At 46.4% G+C, this 24,145-nt stretch overlaps 2 protein-coding genes across 2 annotated transcripts in view; both read left to right on the top strand.

The window, feature by feature from the left end:
• ZFAND1 (zinc finger AN1-type containing 1) overlaps positions 1 to 11,673 on the top strand; it is a 217,400-nt gene extending 205,727 nt beyond the window's left edge. The window contains exon 8 of the mRNA XM_085605359.1: positions 11,253 to 11,673. Within this exon, the coding sequence (XP_085461485.1) occupies positions 11,253 to 11,420 (168 nt within the window). The 3' untranslated portion in view covers positions 11,421 to 11,673. The remainder of the gene's footprint in view (positions 1 to 11,252) is intronic.
• Positions 11,674 to 17,034: 5,361 nt separating this feature from the next.
• On the top strand, positions 17,035 to 22,280 carry SLC10A5 (solute carrier family 10 member 5). Its single transcript, XM_085605358.1, has one exon. The coding sequence runs from the start codon at positions 20,987 to 20,989 to the stop codon at positions 22,256 to 22,258; it is 1,272 nt and encodes a 423-aa protein (XP_085461484.1). The 5' UTR covers positions 17,035 to 20,986; the 3' UTR covers positions 22,259 to 22,280.
• The last annotated feature ends 1,865 nt before the right edge of the window (positions 22,281 to 24,145 follow it).

Genomic DNA, 24,145 nt, shown 5'->3' on the forward strand with positions numbered 1-24,145 from the left:
TGAAGACATTGGAGACGCAACTGGCTCAGCTTGAGGAGCGACACAGGAGGTCCACGGACCCCGAGGTGGCCGCCCAGATTCAGACGTTGGTTTCAGACTTCAACGCCGAGGCGGACAGGGAAGTGCAGCACATGGGCAAATACGCTACGGCTCGCACCTATGGGGAGAGCGAGCGCCCGGGCTCCCTGTTAGCGGGGATACGCCGTAGTACCAGGCGGCCCTTAGTCGTCGACGAGCTGGTGACTGCATCTGGGTCGGTGATTACCGACGAAACGGAGATAGTGGAAGAATTTCGGGGCTACTACGCGGGGCTGTACACAGCAAAATCCTCCCAAATGGAGGAGGAGATAGACGACTACCTCAGTTATATAAAAATGCCCTTCCTGTCGAATTCACAGAGGGAATTCCTGGCGCTGCCGGTGCAAAAAGACTAAATCCTGAAAGCACTGGGGGGGCATGAGGGCGGGTTCTGCCCCGGGCGCAGATGGGCTAACGGTGGCGTTCTACAAGGCCTTTCAGGATAAACTTCTACCACACATCATGACCCTTTTTGATGATATCTGCCAGGAGGGTAGCATGCCGGACTCGATGCGGGAGGCACTGCTCGTCACCATTCTGAAACCGGGGCGGCCCCCGAACCAGTGCGGCTCGTACAGGCCGCTTTCCCTGATAAATGTTGATGCCAAGCTGTACGCAAAGGTCCTAGCTACGCGTCTGGCGTTGCTGGTGCCGGAGCTGGTGGCCCCGGAGCAGGCGGGGTTCATCCCGTCCAGGAACCTCACTTATAACATCCGCACAGTCCTTGGAGCCATGCAGCATGTGCACCCGGGAGGTAAAGCCTTGGCGATTTTCCTTGACATGGAGAAGGCATTTGACTCTGTCGAGTGGCCCTTCATGGTGAGAGTCCTGAGGAAACTAGGGCTGGGAGAACCGTTCATGCAGATGGTGGGTGCACTATATTTTAGACCCACGGCCAGGCTGCGCATAGGGGACCGAGTCACGGACGCCTTCGCTGTCTCCAGGGGTACTCGGCAGGGGTGCCCCCTTTCTCCCCTCTTATACGCTCTAGTGGCGGAGCCGCTGGCGTGCGCTATGCGGGAGTATCATCAATTTGAAGGTATCAACTTCCCCTCCTATCGGATTTGCATCTCTACCTACGCGGATGATACGTTGCTCTATGTACGCAACCCCGAGGAGAATCTCTCCTCCGTGCTGAGAGAGGTAGTTCGGTTTGGGGCCCTCTCGGGCCTCCAGGTGAACTGGAATAAGTCGATGGCGTTCCCACTGACTCCGCTCACAGTGCCGTTCCCCATGGAATATCCTCTCCAGTGGACAACGGACTCCGTCCGATACTTGGGGATCCAGCTGCACAAGGACCCGGAGGTCCTGCTCCGGGAAAACTACGGGGTAGCCTACTCCAAACTTGTCGACGACGTAGAGGTGTGGATCAAACTCCCTCTGTCGCTGATGGGCAGAGTGGCCATCATGAAAATGGTGGTTCTGCCGAGATTTCTGTTCCTCTTCGCGAACATCCCCGTTGTACTCTCTAAGGCTTTCTTTGCGCAGCTGACCCAGACTCTGGTGCGGCTGGCCTGGGGCGGTAAGCAGCCCAGGGTGCAGTGGAAGATTCTGACGCTCCCTTACGAGATGGGGGGGCTTGGGGCCCCTGACCTGGAAAGGTATTATAGGATAGCGCAGGCGGCCCACCTACATACATGGATCCACGCCACCACGGATATACCCCACGTGCTGATGGAGCGGCTATTTGCGGAACCGCTTCCCCTCCCGGCTACTGTCTTCCAGTCGGTGGACCGCAGGGTGGGAACATTGGACTCCCTGAGGGCCACGAATCATGCATGGCATGCGATTCGGAGGGCGCAGGACTGCGATCTACTGTATTCCCCACTGATGACAGTGGAATGGGCGATCTGGCTCCCCCCACTGAGGGACGCGGGGGTGAGGCGTGCACTGGGCGCCTTGGGCGTCGCCAAACTGGCGGACCTGTTCCAGGATGGGGTGGTTAAAACGTGGGAACAGATTTGCTCGGCCCGGCCTGGGGCTACCCAGCTCCAGCGCTTCCGATTCCATAGGATCCGTGGTGCGCTCTCGGCCCTGCTGGGGCCGGGCCTGGAGGAGCCGCGGGAGGTCCCGGAACTCACATATGTCATCAAAACGGTGGCCCCAGCCAAACTCGTTTCGGCTCTCAAAAAACTTGGGGACCAGCACCGGGCGCCTGAGTGCTCGTCGGCGCGACGGGGGTGGCAGGCCGACCTACAAATGGAAATAACTGACGAGATGTGGGCCTACTGCTGCTCTAGCACTAAAAGGGTGTCGCTAAACGGTAGGCACCGACTGATACACTTTAAGTTCCTGCAGCGGGTCTATTACACCCCAGAGAGACTACACAGGTATGGGCTTCGCCCATCGGCGGAGTGCGAACGCTGCCATGTCCCGGTAGCGAACTTCATACACATGGCCTGGCACTGTCCGGGTATAGCCCGGTTCTGGACAGCGGTGTTCCTGGAACTGAGCTAGATACTAGAAAAGGACATACAGCCTAACCCGGCGCTCGCGTTGCTGGGTTTCTCCAGGCCGCTCCCGCGGGCGCTCAGGCGCCTGACGGATATAGCGCTTCTAATGGCTCGGCGAGTTGTGGCGTCGTGCTGGATGAGGGGGCCGCTCCCCACCAAAAAACGTTGGGTCAGAGATATGCTGTACTGCTGCACGCAAGCGGAGACATACGGTGAATTGTTGCCCCCGAAAAGCCGGCCCAAGAACTTTTGGGGACTGTACAGAACATATTTGACGGCTGGGGAAACCGAGGGGCGAGCCGGGGAGCGTCACAGGACAACGGACATGATGCACACGGCGAGGCGGAGGCAGGTGTGATACTGGAGAGCACGCTGGCGGACGCTTGACTGGATGGAGGGTTGGCGTGACGCCTAGGAGGCGAGCCTGTGGGCTGAGTGTGCTGCGGGGCATTACCCGGAGGGACGTGGCATGCTTTGAGTGGAATTGCGGGGGAGACGGAGTGTGGATGCGAAGTGGACGGCGAACTGAGAGTGGAGCGCTGTTCTGCCCGCTTAAAGCTGGAAGCAGGGGCGGCGGATAGGACAGTACGCAGATGCGAGTGTGATGAGACGACGTGCGCGGGGTGGGTGGGATGGGAGGAGGGGAGTTGGGTCTTGTTTAACAGAAACTCAGGGACTGGCTCAGGTTAGCTGGTGAAGGAGGCTGCTGGTGGAACCGCCCCACATACATGACAGTCTGTGGCGGGGTCTGAGGGCTGGTGCTGCCGCTAATATTTGCAGTATAAGCAATGGGATACCTGGTGGGTAGATCTCCCTGAAACGCCGCCGGTCCTCCGGGATGTCGGCTAAATGGCCGTGTACTTGTATACTGCACCTCCCTCTTTTCCCCCCCCCCATCTCCTGTGGATCAGGGGGGGTAACACATTGCTATGTGACTTCCTGCTGTGCTGACCTGTCTGCTTACTTTTTGTTAAATAAAGGTTTTTGAAACTTTAAAAAAAAACAAAAAAAAAAAACAGTAAAAATAGCAGTCCTAAAGCATTAGCTTCAATCTCCATTGAAAAACAATAGTAACCTATTTACATTGTTTTAAAACATCCAAACTTCAGAAAAACAGAGCAGAGACCCTGAAGTATCTATCCCCTGCAGAGACACCATACCTCAGATTTTTTACAGCACGTCGTGTGTTAGGGAGTCTTCCTGAGCTGTGCTCAGTCACAGTGTTTCTTTATTACCCTTTTGACCTACAGCTTCCAGCTATCATTTTTTCACCTATCAACACCTAAAGTACTGTTGGAGTGTGTGTTTTTCTGTATTTCACACAGAATGCCAGAGTCTAAAAAAAGGGCTGTTTAGGCCCTGCTAGACCTGTGGACAAAGCAGACTTTCTGAGGGCCCTCATAAGGAGTCTCTATATAGGATTTACCCTCACAACAAACCCAAGAACTGCAAGTACTGCCATACGTTTTCTGCCAAAACCCTCAAGGACAAAGAGGGCAGACTGCTGTGGCTGCAGAGTAAAAAGTCAACCTCTGACTTAGGCTCTGACCGTGAGGAGAAGGCCCATTCCTCATCCAGGAACACAAAAGAAGTACAATCCTTTTCTGCTCACACGGACTCTAAAAGATGGATGTCTCATGATAAAGAGGTTTCTGAGAAGAAAAAAGCCAAGAAATGACTACGCTGACCCTTCCACTTCTCATCAGAGGTCTGGCTCAGCACCTCCGTCTGCTCCTCATACTCCTTTCAGAGAGGCTTCTTCACTATTGGACCGAACGTCAATGGCTCCGACATCAAGTATTCTGCTGTCTTCAGCGACAACAGCAGTTTCCACACCGTCGGTGGTCGCGTCGGCGACGTTCACCCCATCGACAGTCGAAGTCAACGGCAACAGCATTGTTGAGCAAGGAGAGGGCTGCTACCACGTCGTCGACTATGACGAGACCGTCCTCGTCGGCGAGACCTTTTTCGTTGGCTACATCACCATCGACGGCCGCATATAAGGCTGATCCACGTTGCCCCTAGCTTTGTCGTTGTCTATGTCGATGGAGGGGAAAAAAGAAGCCAGTGTTCCAGGATTTTTCTAAAATCTGGCCATTGCCCCCAACTCACCTCCTGGATTTCCAAGAATCTGAAGATGAAGGCTTATTTGGGCCTGCCTACAGTCCTTCTTATTAAAAGGTTAAATACCAGGGATCTGATAAGGAGGATGAAACGAATGACAATCCATTCAGCTACCTTCAGGGTGTCTACTCCTTCACCGATAGGGGTCCTCCCTCAGCCCAATGCCTAGACTCCTTACAGGAATATTATCCTTATGAGGAGCAAAAGGAGGAGCACCAACACCTCCAGGAACCGTCTGTCAGCGTCCCTGTCTCCTTGGTTACAGATCTGCACTTCATGATTAATGACTATTACAGATGCTTATCTGATGCAAACTCTGCTCCGCGTCCTCCGCAGGAGGTCCCTATTACCAGCCCTGCTCCTCAAAGTACTCCAAAACGCCTAGAGAAAAAAGTAGCCACTTTAGTTCTTTCCAACCCCGTTGATCCACATGACAGCGATGACCAGCAAATGGAGGAGGGTGAGCTCCATACATATAGGGATGATTATTTTGCCCAATGCTGTCATCTCCTACTCCGCCAGTAGCTGATTCGCCACCTGCGGATATTGGTGAGTTCCATGATCTCTTGGAGCGGGCCTCCAAGCGCTTTGACCTCCCTATGCCAGCCAAACAAGCGGAGTGCTTTCTGTATGACTTTAAACCTGGCACACAGAGCATCATTCGTGCTACTCCTATAGTGGATTTCTTGTGGCAAGAGGGCCGCAAATTGATGAAAACACCAGCTTCCATTCCAGTTGTCATGCTGAAGCTTGACAAAAAATATAAGGCCACTGAAAACTCCCCGATGTGTTTCATTGGGCATCCTTGTCCCAATTCTGTCATCATGCAGGCCGCACAACGAAGGGCCAAGAATCAATTTTCTCCATGCACATCTCCACCAGACAAGGAAGGGTGCCGCCTACATAATATAGGCAAAAGATTTTCAGAACTGGCTGCCACTTCCATGAGAGCTTCCAATGCCATGGCCGTCCACAGGAGATACGACCGACAGATGTAGTCCGACATCTTGTCTCTGTTGGAGTATATCCCGGAAGACAAGAGACAAGAGACATTCTTTCTGAAGGAGAAAAGGCCTCTTCTGAGTTGATTGCCATCGCCATGGACATCTCCTCCACCACCTTAAGGCAGATGGCTGGAGTGGCGGCGTGGCGCCGACAGGGATGGCTTAAAGCCACTACCTTCTGCCTGGAAGTGCAGGCTAAGGTGTTAGATGTGCCATTTGATGGGGAATGTCTTTTTGGGAAGCACATGGGGGATGCGCTCCAATCCATCAAATCAGACACAGTCAAATCGCTCTGCAGTTTACAGAGTGGAGATGTCAGCCCTTTCAAGGCAGAGGTAGAGGTCAGTATCTATCTAGGCTGCAATTTTAGCAGCATTTCCAACCTTATTCACAGAAGACCTTTCACCTTTCTTATTCCAGCCAAACCTACCACTTGAATACCACGTCAGCACATTCAAGGGCATCAGGGTGCAGTAGTCAACCATCAGCCGTGAAGTCTCAGGATTCCAACATGAGACAATGAGAAGCAACAGGCCCCTGTCACTACTTTCCCACTTTGATTCAGTCCCACCTCGTCAAAATTCTTACGTCAATAGAAGTCCATCTCGTCAGACAAATGGGTGTTGAATGTTTTTGGGCATGGTCACACCCTGGAATTTGTTCAGCAGCCTCCAAATTTCCCTCCATGGAAGACATCTCATCGTCATCTTCCAATTCTCCGAAAATAAATACTATCTCTTCTTTCCAAGCATTCAATAGAGGAGGTTCCACGCAACCAGCACATTCTGGGATTTTACTCCCACTTCTTCCTCATCAAGAAGAAGACACGAAAACGGAGGCAGGTAATGGACCTCAGGCTACTAAGCAAGTTCAACAAAAACCAACGGTTCAGGATGCTCTCTCTTTCCAAGAGATCCTGCTCCTTATGGAGGAGGGAGATTATCGCACCTCCCTCGATCTTCTTGATACTTATTTTCACATCGCAAGCATCGCAGATTTCTCAGGTTCCAGGTGGCAGGGTGCCATTATCAATTCAAAGTGTTACCCTTTGGGTTGAAGTCAGCACCCGGAGTGTTCACCAAGTTCATGGCCACGGTGGCAGCTTTTCTCCAACGTTCTAGTCACTAGGTATTTACCAAGCTGGACGATTGCTTAATCAAAGCTCCATCCTTCCGGACAGCCAAGAAATCCATGCAAGACTGCCAGCAACTCTTTCAGCCAGTAGGTCTCTGCCTCAATGAGGAAAAATCTTCTCTCATCTCCTCCAGGTCACTGATTTTCCTAGGGGCGATTCTCGACACTGAGCTTTCAAAAGCTTTTGCCACGAAAGAGAGGATTTCACGTCTGCAAAGGATAACACGTCTCCTGTCTACAAGAACGTCAGTTTCTGTAAAGACATACAAATCTTTTCTGAGGATGATATCGTCCTGCATCCCATTGATCCCCAATTGCCGTCTCCGCATTAAACCATTGCAGGAGCAGTTCGATGCGCAGTGGGCTCAATATCGTGGTTTGTTCGGTGACATAATTTCCATAACCTCATGAAAGACCTTGGTAATGTCCAGTTGGATGGTCACAGACAACAGTTCTCAGGGTATCTCCTTCCTACAAAGTACACCACAAATGGTGATGACTTCAGATGCCTCCATGGAAGGATGGGGAGCCCACTCCCAGGTTCTTCAGGTTCACTGCAAGTTTCCAGCCAAGAAACATCGTGCCACATAAATCTTTTGGAACTAAAGGCAGTATTTCTTGCCCTTCAAGCCTTCCTCCCAAGGATCCAGGGCTCTTCAGTACTTGTCAGGATGGACAACACCACCACCATGTTTTATCTCCTCAAACAGAGTGGCACAAGGTCTCAAATACTATCAGGTCAAGCACAACAGATTTGGAGGTAGCTGATAATCAATGGAGTCTTCCAGTCATGGGGTTATCCAACCTTAGATCTGTGTGCTACATCTCTCAACAAAAAATGCACTCTATTCACCAGCAAGGTTTCTCAGCCAGGATCTTAGGGAAACAACTTTCACTTTTAACCGGCAATGATTTTCGCTTACGCATTTCCTCCATTCCCTCTCATCCCAAGGATTCTGCAAAAAACGAAACCGGGACCATGCCAACTCATTCTCATTGCCCCGGCATGGACGTGACATGCTGATACACCGAGCTGCATCTCCGATCATAGTGCTCTCCTATTCAGTTTCCACCGGGGGAGGATCTCCTTTCTATAGATCAGTGCCAAGTGGTTCATCCGCAGATTCACACTCTTAATTTATCGGCTTGGCTCCTCACCACTCTGAATTCGAAAATTTGAATGTATCTGACGAATGTAAATCCATACTTCACAAAGCTCGAGCTTCTTCTACCCGCAAGTGCTACATGGCAAAATGGAAGAGATTCTGTGCATGGTGCACTTCACAGTCGCATCATCCCTTTTCCTTCTATGCCTGAGCAAGTATTACCATAACACCTGCATCTTGCCAAATCAGGCCTCTCTCATTCATCCATAAAGGTTCACTTGGCATCCATTTCCCTATACAGGGAGCGTTCTGGCCCACTCTCCTTGTGGTCCAACAGGCTTGTCAAGGAGTTTATGAAGGGTCTCTTCAGAGCTTACCGACTGTAAAGCCTTCTCCAGTGCTTTGGCAGCTGAAAACACTCTTATCACATCTCATGAGGCCTCCTTTCGAGCCTATTCACAAGTGTGACTCAAATTCCTTTCTTGCAAAGTGGCTTTCCTCTTAACCATCACGTCTGCAAGACGCATTCGCGAAATCCAGGTTTTCACCATAAAAGAACCTTCCCTTCAGTTCCTACAGGATAGAGTAGTCCTACGCACTAATCCTTCATTTATTCCCTAGGTGCCTTCATCGTATCACCTCATCGAACCAGTTGTTTCTGCCTAGATTCTTTCCCAATCCTTCTTCAACGGCGGAGACAATAAGCATTGTTTGAAATTCTACTTGTAAAGAACTAAGTCTCTCCGCAAATCAACTCAGTTGCTCATCTGTTTCTCTGCTCCTAGAAAAGGTCAAGCCTTAACATGGGCTAGTATTGCTCGCTGGGTTGCCTCAGCCGTACTCTTCTATCACGAAAAGGCTGTACATTCACAACCTGCAAAGTTGAAGGCTCCTCAACTCGAAAAATTCCTGCCTCATCAGCCCTTTGCGCAGGTGTTTTTTCTGCCCAACATCTGCAGGGCAGCGACATGGGTTAACGCCTACAGCTGCACAAAGCATTATTGCCTCGCTGGAGAAAGGCAGATGAGGCAGTCGGTCAAGCTACCCTGCGGCATCTCTTCACATAAGGTATGCAACTAATAAGCTACATTTTGTTTATACTTTAATGTTTTGTATCTGCTGTTGCTAGGTTTGGTAAAAGATATTTCTACGTATCTTCTAATTTTGTGCACTATTTAAAGTCATATCTTTGGCTTGTTGTACTTTTATTTCATTTTCATGATGGGATGTTTTGCCTTCCCACTGCCATTAGTCTTCAGATACTGCTAACTAGTCTGATTCAAGCATGGGAATCTATAAAAGGTACAATACTCTAGAAAAACAAGTTGCTTACCTGTCACATGTGACCCTCCCTCCCCGTTCAACCTCACCATTACATACCCCTGTTGCTTTTATTTACACTTGTGCTCGAAATCTAAGGTGTAGTTGCTCTGCAGGAGATGGATACTTCAGGGTCTCTGCTCTGATTGGCTGAAGTTTGGATGTTTTAAAACCGTGTAAATAGGTTACTAAATACTATTATTTTTCAATGGAGATTAAAGCTAATGCTTTAGCACTGCTATTTTTACTGTTACCCTGGGACTCCCACAGTGACGACGGGGAGATTTAAATCTATAATAGATATCAATACTGGAGAACCACAATGCACGGGTAAGAAACTTGTTTTAACTTCCAAACGAGATATGCGTCTGCAGTATTATACTTACACCAAAAAAGATGTAATTTCAAAATAAACAGAAGCAGTTGTAAGCAAAGAAATAACAAACCTACCTCTATATGTAATATAAAAATTGCAGTTTTAAAGAAAAGAAATCCTACATAGCATGAAATAGAAACTATGGGCCAGATGTACGACCATTGAATTTTGCAACTCACTAATTGAGACAAATTGTGAGTCACAAAATTCAATGTGCAGCAGTGTGTGACACTGTTTGCGATTCCCAGTGGGGTAGCAAATTGCATGCCCTTTGAATATTAATGAGGCTGTCGCAATTTACGCACTCACTGGGAATGGCTAGCACTCCCAGGGACGGTGGCCTGCTGGGGTTAGCAAACCACCATGTCTGGGACTGCATTGTCAATAAAGCAGTTTTTTTTAAGGCAGCATGTTTTCCTTAAAGGAAAACGGGATGCATTTAAAAAAGAAACATTAAACTTTACAGTTTCGTTTTTTGAGGGCAGAATGGTTTACCACCTACTTGAAGTAGGTGGTAAACTGTGAGTTTTTTGCGACCGAAAATGTGTTCACAAAACACTCATACATGGCATTTGCACTTGCTATTAGGAAGGGATGCCCTTGGTATGCCCTTCCTAATAGTGAGTCGCTAACCCTGTTTTGCGAGTCGCTAATAGATTAACGACTCGCTAAATAGGCTTAGTACGTTGTGCATCTGTTTTTTGTGGTCACAAACGAGCCAAATGCCCCTTTGCGACTGCAAAAAACGGTCGTACATCTGGCCCTATGTTTCTTATTTTATGTATGTAATATATGTCATAAAAACCTTGAAATATCTAGAATGTAATTATTTAAGGAGGTTTTAAAACTTCAGTCGAAGTATTAACATTAATACTAGTTTTGCATCGAAATGGACCAATTAAATTCCACCAGTACAATCAATATTATTAAAGTTCTTTCAATTTGAGGTAATCGCTTGCAATTTGATGGCAATGGTGAATGAGAAGATCAGTAAACCTACCTATAGATATGTTTGTAGAAAAACATTAGAGCAACCACCAAGAAAGATGTGCACAATAGAAAAAGTTACAGTTATAGAACAAATGTCACTAATTTTATGCCATACTTCATTCCAAGTATACCTCAATTACTCTTTGACACTCAGTTTACGTCCTTTGATGAGTTGCAAACAACATTTGATATCCCAAATTCGTTCAGAAACAAATATGAGTTGCTTATAACATCTGTTTGACAAAATATTATTGATTATTCCTCCATTTATCTTGAAGCTCTTGCCTCGTCACAGATATGTTTTTTCCACTAAAGTCAAAACTTATTTCTTATGTAATAATTGTCGGATTCTGAAACAGAAAGACCTAAATGTAAAATTGAAGTACTATGGGCTTAGAACTTAATACAGTCTTTTTCATAAGATATGGTTTAAAATGAATTGTACTTCTTGTTCTGCTAGGTCCACTCAGACTTTATTTTTCTTTCATAATAGGTTATTTCTCACACCCTGTTCTTTATAGAAAGATAATAATGTTGGTCTTGTAATGCTGACAATAGTGATTTTAAACGTATGTTCTTTGGAACTTACTGTTTGTCTAGTAGTGGCGTCTGCCATTGCTTTCCTATAGCTCTGGCGTTACCTGCGTTATTTGTTCTTCCTTTTCAGAAACTAAGACTGTGCCACCCATCTTCAGGGGAATCCTTGCCATTGGACCACACTTTGGAGAGCTGGCTGTCCCACTCAGAAAATCCTCTTTTTAACGGCGGGAACGTTATTTTAGAATATCTTGACAATGACTGTGAATTATTGGAAGATGTTGATGCATATTTATAGTTATTAGTGCCAATCAGGTTGTGGCTCAAACATCTTAACTGCTACTCAGGATTTAAAAAAATACATATTTAAATGTGTGCAAAAGAAAGTACTTTGAAACTCATTTGTGAAAAATCTTTTTGGTTTTTTTGTTTTTTAACAATTGATACAGACTGCTCTGTATTTCATGCCCTATCAACTGCAATGCAGTATGTAGTACACATCTCTGGTACTTGCATCAATTTGGACTTAAAAATACATACATTTTCCTGTATATCTGCACTTCTTTATTTGGCTTTCCACTGGTGGGTCTGTTAACTTAAAGCATTCTGATATACAGAACTTTCCAGGCATCTGGTTGGTATACTTTGCTTCATATCTGTGGCGTGGCTAGTCCTTTCACAGTACCCTAATAACATGGTTATGTATCAACCGCCTATTGGTGGCATGTGTTGCTCAGGCAGTCCCCTACAAGACTCTGATGGGTGCTAGGTAGAACTGTTTATTAATGGCACGTGATGCAGATAAGCAGCAAGGTTTATTGGTGACCAGCTGGACCAAAGGTCCTGGCTTTGTGGAGTGTATGTACCAAAAGCAGTTCACAAGCCAGTGGAGCAAAAAAACGAATGTAGTATTATGTCCAGCAAATTGATGGTGAAAAACACACAGGTTGATGTTTATTTAAGTTTTTCTGTATAGTGCTGCCCTACCTGTTGGATGGCGTAGCACTTTACAGTGAGACAAGATATCATTAGAGAGCGTGCAAGGTGTACAAATTACTGTCTGGGAGCAATTAAGTTAGACAAATAAGTAAACATGTAAGTAAAATTGTTTAACAATTACAGGATAGTTAGATAAACAGAAGACAGAAGTCGTTTTTGGAAGGTGCATCAATTATTTTATTTGGATAGTTGCACAGCTCAGAAAACAATGGCATAGTTGGGGGGGGGGGGGGTGAAGAGGGTTATCTAAGACGCCACAAAGCTGGCTTCAATGTTGAGATCAGCTGACCTGCTCATTGATATGCAATAGTAGGAGACATGCTTCCTTTTTTCCTCCGGACACATTTTTCTAATAAACATGACTAAATGCTGTCGTTCACAGCATGTTTCCTTATAGGCAAAATGCAATTGGCTTCTGGATGTGGTGCCATCATCCTGAAGGGGCGCACTCAAAATATGTTAGGGTTCTTCAAAAATCACTAAATGTGTTTACCTCACAATGCCCAAGTAAGGGTTGTGTCCTGGCATCATATTTACATTTTATAAGGATGATCTCAAACAACCAATTTCTGTCATCAGTTAATTTCCTCTGGAATTGGAACCCAGACGTAGTAGCTTACTGTTGGGTACTTAATATTGTTAGCTCACTGAGTAGTGGCACTTATTAATTTTCAAGCTGATAGTCTAGTAATAAATACACAAAAACTTAAATTATAGGCTTTGGGAACAAAAAATTGAAAAGATTTGGCACATCGATGGAGTGGATTTAAAGCAGGTAAAATATTATGGCTATCTGTGCATTCATGTATCTTCTGTTGTGCGACTGAAGCACTATAATAAAAATTTGGAATTAGGGCAAGACCCTTTATGCAGTAATTAAATTATAGTTCTATGTCAGCTCTCACGGCAGAGTCCATTTTGCAGGATATCACTGCCAAGTTGTGTGGGGGTTATGTTATTTAGTGCCAAAGTAGTTGTTTCAAAATATTTTTCCCTGCCCAACTGAGGCTGGAGTCTGAGCAGACAAAACTTTCCATTTTCTCGGATGAGTTATTTCTGAAATACTTTCGTAAACTTGGCAAATCCAAGGAATATACACTACAAGACCTAATGAGGTTTGAAAAGATAAGGCAATATGTATTTTATCTTAATGCTTGGCATTTTTTGTCAAGCTTGTCCGAAAGATGTGGATTCATTTAGAGACTCTGTCCTCCCACCTGCTCTCCTGAAGAATGACACTACATCAGGGAAATATTCTTCAGAAGCCAGTCATGGTGAAACATAACCTGACAAAACCGCCGTCAACATCTCATCTACGATGGCACCATCTATGATGGCCTCATCTACGGTAACCTTGTCTACGATGGTCGTCGAAGATACCCTCATCTACAGTGACATCATCTATGATGGTCGTCTACAATAACCTCATCTACAATAACCTTGTCTATTACGGTCGCTTATGATAACCTCCTCTACGATGATCTTCATTTACGACAGTTATCTGTGATGGTCATCTACGATAATATCATCTGCTACGGTCGTCTACGATGTTCGTCGACTACAGCCTCGTCTACGACGGGCATCTACGATGGCCTTGTCTACAACTGCCTTGTCTATGATGTCTTCGTCTACAACAGTCGTCTACGAAATCCTCATCTACGAAAACCTTGTCTATGACGAAGGCCTCATCGATAGTAATCTTGTCAACAGTACAAACGACGACAACAAAAACCAAAGACACCACAAAGTCCATCATAACTTAATGTCAAGAATGAACAGGACTAATATGAGCATGCCTACAACAGGCAGCAGTATATGGAGAGGCAATATGTGGAGCAATTTCACCACTTTGTTCTGCCTCCAACTTCAGAGTGCATGGTTCAGGTCCCTGTACTTCTAGAACTGGACTACAGGATATGTTACAGGATTACTACAAACACTTTCCTGAGCCTGCAAGGTCACATCATCTCCAATATGTCAGCACCCTCCAATGCTCCTGCCATTCCAAGAATGACCCTGTGTCAAATATTGCTGTACTTCCTCGGAACTACCTGTTCACCTCGGGTGATGATAGAAAGAAGGTAACATTCACAATACACAATCTGTACCCGATAAATGGGACAATTATTTAATACCAATGTCTTCACCTGTGGCAAGAACTGGTGGATTTCCCACCAGATGATTTCTGGTGGTTTCCATACCCTCATGGAATGGGTGGCCAAATGCTTCCAACTTCCAATAACAAACAGGCTGTGAGAGTTATTTGAATTGTTGATTATATCTGGGAGGAATTACAATCACTCAGCAGTTGTATCAAGAATCGATAAGAAATACAAAGCACCTGAAAGCTCACCACCAACTTTGGTGAACACCCAAGCCCAACTCGGTCATCACACAAGCGACTCACTGTTGTTCGAAGAACCCTTCCACACCAATCATAACTCTGCATGACAAGTAAAGCAGATGCCTTGATAACATAAGTAAGAGATTCTCATCCATGTCCGATGCTACTGTACGGGCAGCCAATTCACTGGCAATACTGGGCAAGTATGAGCGCCAGATGTGGTCGTACAGGAAATTTCTGCTGGAAGACAAAAGGGAAGAGGCAAACAAAAAGAGATTCAGAAGGGGGACAAAAACTCCTCGGAAATCATAGATTGCACTATGGATATAGTTTCAATAGGATCCCGACATCTGACGGGGTCAGCGGTCCTTGGACGGCAACGTTGGTTGAAGGCCACAACATTTAGTCCTGAGAAGCAAAATGTTAGATATGCCATACAATGTTAACGCTCTGTTTGCGGACACTGATACCGCAAGATCTTCGGGAGCATTACAATTTCGAAAAACACTCTTTACAGGCCTGCTAAAAGACACTTTTTGTATTGAGGAAGATACCAGAGGCATCAGACTTATCAACCCTCTCAGCAGCCCTTTACATCCGCTTGCCAGGCGGCAGCCTACCCCATAAAACCCCGAAGGAGAAGGCAGGCAGAAACCAGTGACAACGTTATAGGGCCGGTTACGCCCCCTCAGCATACCAACCTGTGGGAGAATTTTTTTTTTTTAAATGTCATCTATGGTGTAAGAACACCTCAGACAAATGAGTCCGGGATCTCATCACATATGGTCACACATTTGGGTTCACCCAGATTCCGCTCACCACTCCTCCAAAACGAAGACACCCACCTTATCTACGGAAATGTTCTTTACCTGGGGTCTCCACAGGCAATCATGCGTCGCCTTCAATTGGTGCAGAACGCTGCAGCAAGACTGCTCTGCAAGTGCAAGAGAAGGGAACATATGTCCGGTCACCTCAAGGCTCTCCATTGGCTACCAATCGCTAATAGGGTCAAATTTAAAACACTTAGCCTTATGCACAGAATCAAATGGGGCAATGCCCCCAGTTATCTGCAAGCCCTTGTGCATGCTTATACTCCGGCTCGCTGTTTGAGATCTTCATATCAAGGTCTTTTCTGTGTACCCAAAGTTCGCCTAGCGAGGATGGGGGGTAGATCTTTTTCCCTACTGGGTCCTAAGCTCTGGAATTCCCTTCCTCAGCATTTACGTCTGGAAAGCAGCCATATCCGCTTCCGCAAAGCCATCAAGACCTGGCTCTTTTGCCAGTAATTTGCTCCAGCCCCTCCTTTGAGTTTTTTAGTTCTACTCAAGTGGTTGATATCTCTTAGCGCCGGGAAACCCTGTTTGGGTGGCTGTCGCGCTTTAAAAACCTACTAAATAAATAAATATCTCCATCTTCTTCAGAAGGAAGTGTTAGCTATGCTAAGCAAAGGTGCCATAGAAAAAGTCCTACATTCTCAGCAAGGAATGGGCTTCTATTCTCGTTTTGTCCTCATACACGAGAAAACCAGGAAATGGCGACCCATCCGAGACCTCCAGAAATTAAATAAGTATTTATGGACACAGTCTTTTCGCATGGTCACATTCTCCGACATCCTACATCTCGTAAACATGGAGACCACAGGCCAACGCTAGATTTACAGGATGCCTACTTCCACATCCCCATCCATCCCAAACATTGCAAATAGCTATGCTTCACCCTAGCTAGTACCCATTAACAATCCAGTCTTCCCATTTGGCCTCAAATTATCTCCCCACATATACCAAATACCCAGCCCCTGTGGCAGCTTCTCTCAGGAGAGACAGTCCTCAGGTACTCCCCTTTCTCCATGACTGGTTGATAGAAGCACCTACAGCATTTCAACCGTTCAATGCCACAGAGGCTTGCCTAACGTTGTTTCAATGTAAATTATCAAAACTCATCACCTATTCCATCCAAGAAATTAATGTTTCCGTGTGCAGTTCTAGATATTGGCCAAGACAAAGGCTTCCTATCCTAGAACAGGTAAAGAAGGCTCATGCAACTGGCTCTCAAACTATCCAGAAAAAAGACTGTTTCAGTACGTCTGTTCAAATAGCCTCTGGGCATGATGTTATCAGCGACCAATTTGATTCCTCTTACACACCTGAAAATGAGAGCCTCACCGAAACTGCTCCAAAACCATGGATTCAAACAGAAGGATCGTTCGATGACCGGCTGAACATCACCTCAGGTGGTCCACAGAACTCCCATCTATCAGAGGGCTTCACGTTCTTACCTCAAATACCCGGCTTCATAATAACTATGGATACCTTGCTAAAGGGCTTGGGCAGTCATCTGCAAGACCTGCAAATTTAAGTTAAGTAGTCTCTGCTCCAGAGGAGCAGGCAAATCAATCACCTGGAGCTCAAAGCCCTCTATCTCAGTCTCCAAGCTTTCCTGCCAAGCATAGCAGAGTCTTAGCTGTTAGGCCACACAAACAATACCACCAGCATGCATTATGTGAACAAACAAGGGGGCCCAAGATCACTGATGCTGTCCAAGGAAGCTCGAGAAACCTGGAGCTGGCTGGCAACACACAGAATAACTCTTTGTGCCGAACATGTTCCTGGCACAAGTAATGTCTTAGCAGACATACTAATCAAAAGTAGGAACAGCTGCCAGGAATGGGAGCTTGATCAGTCAGCGCTAAACAGGATCTTCTCCCTCTGGAGCCAACGGGCACCAGATCTCTTTGCTACAAACAAGAATCACAAATGCCAGTTCTATTCAAGTTGGCATCCACATTCAGGATGGTGAGGGGATTCATTTTGAATCAGATGGCCCGGGATCTATGCCAATGCTTTTCCCACGATACCTCTAATACCAAAAGTTTTCAGCAAGATGAAAGCGACCAGTGTCACTTCATCCTATTAGCCCCAATGTGGCCCAGGCAGCATTGGAAATAACCCAATGCCAGATCCTTCATCCAGTCTTGACTTCTTTCCACTTAGGTGCATGGCTCCAAAATTCCATGAAGTCAAAGATCTGAATATTCCTCAGGATGGCAGTGATAACCTCTCCAAAGCAAGGGTGGAAGCCATGATAAAAACATAATCGCAAATAAAAACGTTTCAGCTTATGGTCTCAGAAATAAAATCTGCATCCTCTACAGGCATCACCTGACCAGATACTACCCAGTTTTCTTTCACTAGCTCAGTCTGGGTTGGTGCATGACTCTATCAAGGTACATCTCGCTGCAACAAAATCATCAAACATCTCATGAAAGTATGGTAATGGCTCCTCCCCGGACTGGCACTTGAACGTAGTTCTTTTTCAACTCATGAAGAGTCTATTCGAACTCATACACAGAGCAGACCTCAAATGTCTCACATGGAAGGCTGCATTGTTGCTAGCGCTCACTTCGGCCAGAAGTGTGAGTGAGATGCAGGCTCTCACAACTCTAGAACCCTTCTTTCATTTCATGGTTGATTCTGTCATTCTCAGAACCATTCCAAAATTCATTCCTAAAGACCCTTCTGACTTTCACCTCAATTAACTTTTAATACTATGGGTTTTCTTCCCGAATCCGTCCTCACCAGTGGAAACATCTCTCCATAAGCTAGATATTAAAAGATGTTTAAGTTTCTACCGACATTGCACTAAACAGCTGAGAAAAACTGACCAGCTGTTGATCTCATATGCACACACTCATAAGGGTGCTGCAATCAAAAGCAACCATCGCTGTATGGATCTCGGTTGCGATCCAGTTTTTGTCACTCGAAGGTGGTGTGAAAAGATGTTGTGCTGCGACCTCGAAGAGTGTGCATACATTTGTGCAGCATTATTACCTGGAATCGGCATCCAGCGGTTAGACAGGTTGTATTACTCCACTTACCCCTCACCCACTGAAACCTGATTCAGTGTCATGCTTCATCATTGGGGTCTTCCCGCCCCTCTACGGGACGGGGCGTGCTACGACTTACGTAGACGCAGGAGCACTTTATTCAGTGATTGGTGAGTATGTGTAGTGCGTGGGATCGTAAAAAGAAAATGTGAGATGGTTAAAAATTCATATGCATATATGTTTATTTTAAATTGCACTTCAACTACGGATAATGATTCAAGCAGGTGAATCTATGAAAGATACCAATACTGGAGAACTACAGTTATAGGTAGGCAACTTTCTTAAGATGAAAGCATGAACTTTATCAATTAGGAAAATATGAAGAACCCGTTTGTAGGAAAGTGCCCTTTTTGACATGGTTACCCCCAACTTTTTGCCTGGTATCTGGTACAATTTTGACTGAGGGTGTGCTGGGTTCCTGCTAACCAGGTCCTCAGCACCAGTGTTATTTCCCTAAATTGTATGATTGTTCCACAATTGGCAACCCTTTAGGATCCCTTGTAAGTCCCTAGTAAGTGGTACCCCTGGTACATAGGCTATTGGACCTAAAGAAGGTCCCTAAGAGCTGCAGCACAAATTGTGCCACCCTAAGGGACCCCTCACCAAGCTTGTGCAAACTGCCATTGCAGCCTCCTTTTCTTGGTGCAGAGAAAGCCAAAGTGTCGACATGGCACACATCCCAGCTTTGACCGACTAAAAGATTAATAGTACAAAGAAGAGCTGCTGAGTCCGAGAACTGAGTGCCAGCTGCGGAGTTTTGGCGCAAACCTCTGCCTGCGCCTTCAAAACTCAACAACCTGGGTATACTGTAACGTCCTGCTGCTGTGTTGCCTCTAAGAACCCCAGAGGACTACCAGCCTTCGCAAACTGCCCAAGAATTTCCTTGAAGTAGAGGAGCTACTCTCCTGCAGAACACAGGCACCAAAACCCCAGAGTCCAGACCCCCAACTTGCAGCTCCCCAGCCTGACCAGCACAGCAACCGACGGGAGCCATACAGTACCGCTCCCCGGGGTACCGGACACCCTGCAACCAAGACCAACATTGAAGAGTCCAATCGGAACTCCAACTGTAACAGAGCCCAGCAGCCACCGCGGGACATCAAGACTCCTGAGACCCATTTCGCGAGTGGCCCAGCAGTCCTGAATTTACCTCTGCCAGCTTTTTGCCCCTGACAGAGAGGAGCACCTTTATGCACCGGTGCCGGCCAACCTACCTGCTCTGCACCCTGCCCGCCCGGTCTGGGAAACGATGAACCGGCTATGCTCACTTGTCCCTAAGGCTCTTGTGACCTTAGTACCCCTTTGGAAGCTCTCGGACGTGCCTGCAAGTCCCCCTATGCAGCCTGTCTTCAGAGGGCTCCGCTTTCCCGTAGTGTGCCAGCTACCAACTCCCTGCTACTGGCGGAATTCGGAACGCACCCAACAAACTGTTGGTAAAACATTGGACCTTGGCTTCCTGCCACCCTATACCCGGAATGTGAACCTCTACAATTGTCTGTGCTGTGTGCTTTACCTACCTGCTTTTTCCTCCCATAGGATTGTGTGGTGCGTAATTGTGCACAACTTTGAACTATTTGCTTATCTTTGAAAATTCATAAGAAGTGCAGTACTTACCTTAAAACGTAGTTCTTGGTCCAATATTCTATGTCAGCTGGTAGCTTAACAGTGCTCAGCCCATGTTCTGAAGTTCACTTACCAGAATGTGTCATCTTTTCAACCACAGAGATGCTATGGTTCGAGGATGAAAAAATTAGATGTCCGCTAAAGTCACACACTCGTTAGATTGTTGGAAGCTGTCAGAGTGCACAGCCTTTTTGGTCACTGCATGGGACTGTAATTGTAAAAGTCTGTTTTAGGTCATTGTGGCTGCACATTTATTTATATTTCGACCCCCAAAAGTTTTTAACGTTGCATTTTGTAATGGTTTTAAGTAACCACACAAATAAAGAAAGAATTCATTCGTTCATTCATTGTGGCTGTACATAAATTAAAATTACTGGTTTTAAGACACAGCTACTATAACTAACGTGGTTTTGTTTTCTTTACTGAAGACAAGTGCTTGCTTTTCTGACAAACTTGTTATTTATTTGTAATGGTTTTAATCAGCCTTGCACTAAATAATTATTTACTATCTATTTCAATACTTCACAGTCCGCAAAACAGTAATAACCCTTCCTGTGGGTTTATGATGCCTTATGGTTTGTACCCAAAAAGTCCTTGCAAGAAATGGGGTGAAACAGTGCAAAAACTAGCTCAATAGTTCAAAGAATTTTGCTAAAAAGCCAATTTCAAATAGTCTGTTTATGAAATTTAGCAATGGCTCCTATCAACTGTCTTACAGGAACGACCGAATCCACTCTTTTACTCGACATTAAATACTGTTGACGATACAGGAAGTGTGGGTGGGACTGGGAGCTTATCTGCATTTTTGTGATCTGTTTTGTGACTCGAGTAGCATGTTTGAAATTCAGGTAATTTCCTTCCAGGTATGTGGACTTTGCTCTCCAGGGTGATAAGGAAATGCTTACATGGCCTGACTCCTGTCCTGACGAGCATTGGTCAGGGAGACCCTGGACGGCTCTCGTCTACACACACACACACACACACACCCTGCTGCAGATGCCGCCTCTAGTTGAAAATGCTCTCGAGGCTTGTAGTGTTTTCGGTGTTACTGGTGATTCCGGGACAGGGGAGGCAGCCGAGCTTTCTCTCAATCAGTGACCACGAGGAAATCCTCCTTCCATCGGAGACGCAGAGCGCGTTCACCGTGAAGTCGAGATACGTGGAGAACGCGTCGTGGAGCTACATAGTGGTGTCTGTGCAAGACCAGGAGGTGCTGCAGGTGGTGAACGTGACTCGAAGCACACCTAACGTCACGCACTTCCTAGTGGTGGTACAAACCCACGGCCCAGGGGACACTGCTCTGAAAGTCCAGCTGTGGGATGTGAGGGGCAAGCAGCGCAGGCTCATCGAGGAATCCGAGGACGTGCACGTCAGAGTGGTCAGTGGGCGCCTGTCGCAGCGCGCGAGGGATCTCACCACACTCGCCCTGGTCATCATCTTACCCGTGGTTCTGCTGAACAAATGCGCCTTTGGGTGCAAGATAGAGCCGGAGACCCTGCGCGGTCTGTGGAGGAAGCCCCTGCCGGTGGTCCTCGGGGCTGCCATCCAGTTCATCCTCATGCCCTTCTGGGGCTTTCTCTTGACCCGGGTCTGGCAGCTGCCCCGGGCCTTGGCTTTTGGGTTTGTTCTGACTTGCACCTGCCCGGGCGGGGGAGGGGGGTATCTGTACGCCCTGCTCCTGGACGGAGACATCACCCTGGCCATTTCCATGACCTGCTCTTTAACAGTGCTGTCTCTGTTCGCGATGCCCGTGAACTCCTATGTGTACAGCAGGGCTTTGGGGTTGTCGACTTCATTGCATATTCCCCTGGTAAAAATGATGGCGACTCTTCTATCAATTGCAACACCAATATCAGTCGGAGTAATCATTAAGCAAAGAGCCCCCCAGTATGCGCAGTACCTCGAGCGCATCATTAGACCTCTCACCTCCCTGCTGGTGGTTCTTGGCATCTACCTTGGGGTGCAGATGGGATCCCACTTTTTGACAGGGGTGCACCTGGACTTGCTCCTGATTGGGCTTTTGATTCCTCTTTTTGGGCTTTTACTTGGACACTGCCTTTCATCCAGACTTTTTAAGCTGCCTGGCCCAGTCAGCAAAACGGTGGCCATTGAGAGCGGGGTGCAAAACGCCTTCCTGGCCCTGGCTGTCATACAGCTTTCTTTCCCGCCAGCAGAAGCGGATATGATGTCAGTCGCCCCCTTCGTCGTAGCCTTGAGTGCTGCTGGTGAGATGCTACTGATTGTGCTGGTGTACAACGCCAGAAAGAAAAGCGCAAGACTGGACTGAATAAAACAATCTCATACATTTACCTCATTTTGTTTTTTAATGTCTGTGCATGAGGTTGTATTCATTTTACCCAAAGGCCATGTTGTTGTGCTTTAGTTTTGCTTTCAACTTCAGGGAAGGAAGAATGTTTTAACTCCAAATATTGTACTACCCCAAACTTTAAAATCTGAATGGCTGATAAAATCATTCTCATAATGCTACATTTAACAGCATATGCATGCCGATACCATTACTTCAGTATAATTTATTTGTAGTTTACACGCATGCTTTTGTTCCGAACTTTTCAAAACATATATTTATTTTATGATTCTGATGGGAATTCCTTTTGACCAGTTAGGAATGGTTTATGCTGTATGCTGTTGCTAGTATATTGTTTTCTGGACATTTAGTAGAATGGTATAGGGTGGGGTATGGACCGCACCAGCTAATTTCCGATTTTGGGGCTAGGTATTTATTGATTGCGGTAAACAATTTGTATTAAGAGTTTTGGGTTAGAAATGGGAATGACATTCATAACCATTGTGCACTGCACTCTCACCATTTCTGGCCCTCCTGCCATAGAGTACTAAAGAGAGAAGGGACTGCATTGCTGTGGATGCCTGATTCTTAGGTTTGATCTCCGGCGAACAAAAGGAATTAGGGTATATTTGACAAAGCAGGGGGAGTCGCATAGTATCATCCTGGAAAGAGGACAGGTTCACTGCCCCTTCCCAACCCCTATTCTCTCTTCATCTCTAACTTAGTGCCAAGGAAAAGGCAGGCAGCGTGAGACAGGCGCACCGAGGGATGCGCACTTATTTCTTGCAGGCTACCCAGTTGTGGCTGGTGAATTTTGAAACTGGTGAGGCTTAAATTGGTGACGTTAATTGCAGCAGTAAAAAAAGCAAATCTAATCTTTAGAGTGTTCTGGGAGGGGAGGTCTCCCCAAGACATTCTTGAAAAGAACAAGGCCAAATGGCATATTCTATAGTAAAATTTTCTTAATTCATTTGCAGAAATGACACATTTTACTGGCAGCCCTAAAAAGGCACTCAAAACGGTAATTGATAGAGGGTTTCTGTTGCTCAATATGTATTCCTCTCACCCCCACTCTCCCCCTCTTTCATTCATTCCTTTCACCTCACTCCTGTTAACAGCTTTCCATTTTCCTCTCACTCCAATCGCTGTCACCTCTGATCTTCTTTTCCTGTGTATCTAGCAGAGCTCTCCTCTTCTCTCTTAACCTCATTCTTCCTCACCTTCTCTTGCAGATAGGGCATGATGCTATGGACTGCAGGAAGATGTGCTGTTGAGTGCCCCAATGGTTTGCAGCAATGTGAAGTATAGGGAGGATGTGTGGTCTCTGTATGAGAGGAGCTGGTTTCACTGGTCCATCAATGCCAGAAAGACAGGGTTTATATAAGTCCAGAAGTCATATTTGAATGGCAGCCTTTTCAACGTCACCATCCTCACCAACCAGCATTGCTGCTTCACAGGACCTTATGGTCGACCAATGCCAAACTCTTAGTTGTCCCTAGATTAAAGCGAGCAGTTTGGGGCAGCGGGAGCTTTTTGTTTGGGCGCCTCGACATGCTAGAATGCAGTTCCGCTGCCCATCAAAAATACCCCCAACCTTCTGGCCTTCTGGAAACCACTGAAGACCTGGCTTGTTAACTCTCCTTAGCCTCCCAGTTTCCTCCCCTTTACGTCATTCAATGCTTTTTTTTAAATAACGCAAGACGCCTCCGGGTACTCGTTGCGCTTTAGAAATCCTAATAACATAACATAACTGTCCATTGATCTAGAGGCAAAACAAGCGACAGCTGCAAACTTGCTGCACAGCATATGTGTTTTCAGTATGAATTATCAGCTGACCAGGCTCTGAGAGACCCATAATAGCCTGCTTAT

This window comes from Triturus cristatus, chromosome 5_1 (genome assembly GCF_964204655.1).
Source record: "Triturus cristatus chromosome 5_1, aTriCri1.1, whole genome shotgun sequence".
Lineage (NCBI taxonomy): Eukaryota > Metazoa > Chordata > Amphibia > Caudata > Salamandridae > Triturus > Triturus cristatus.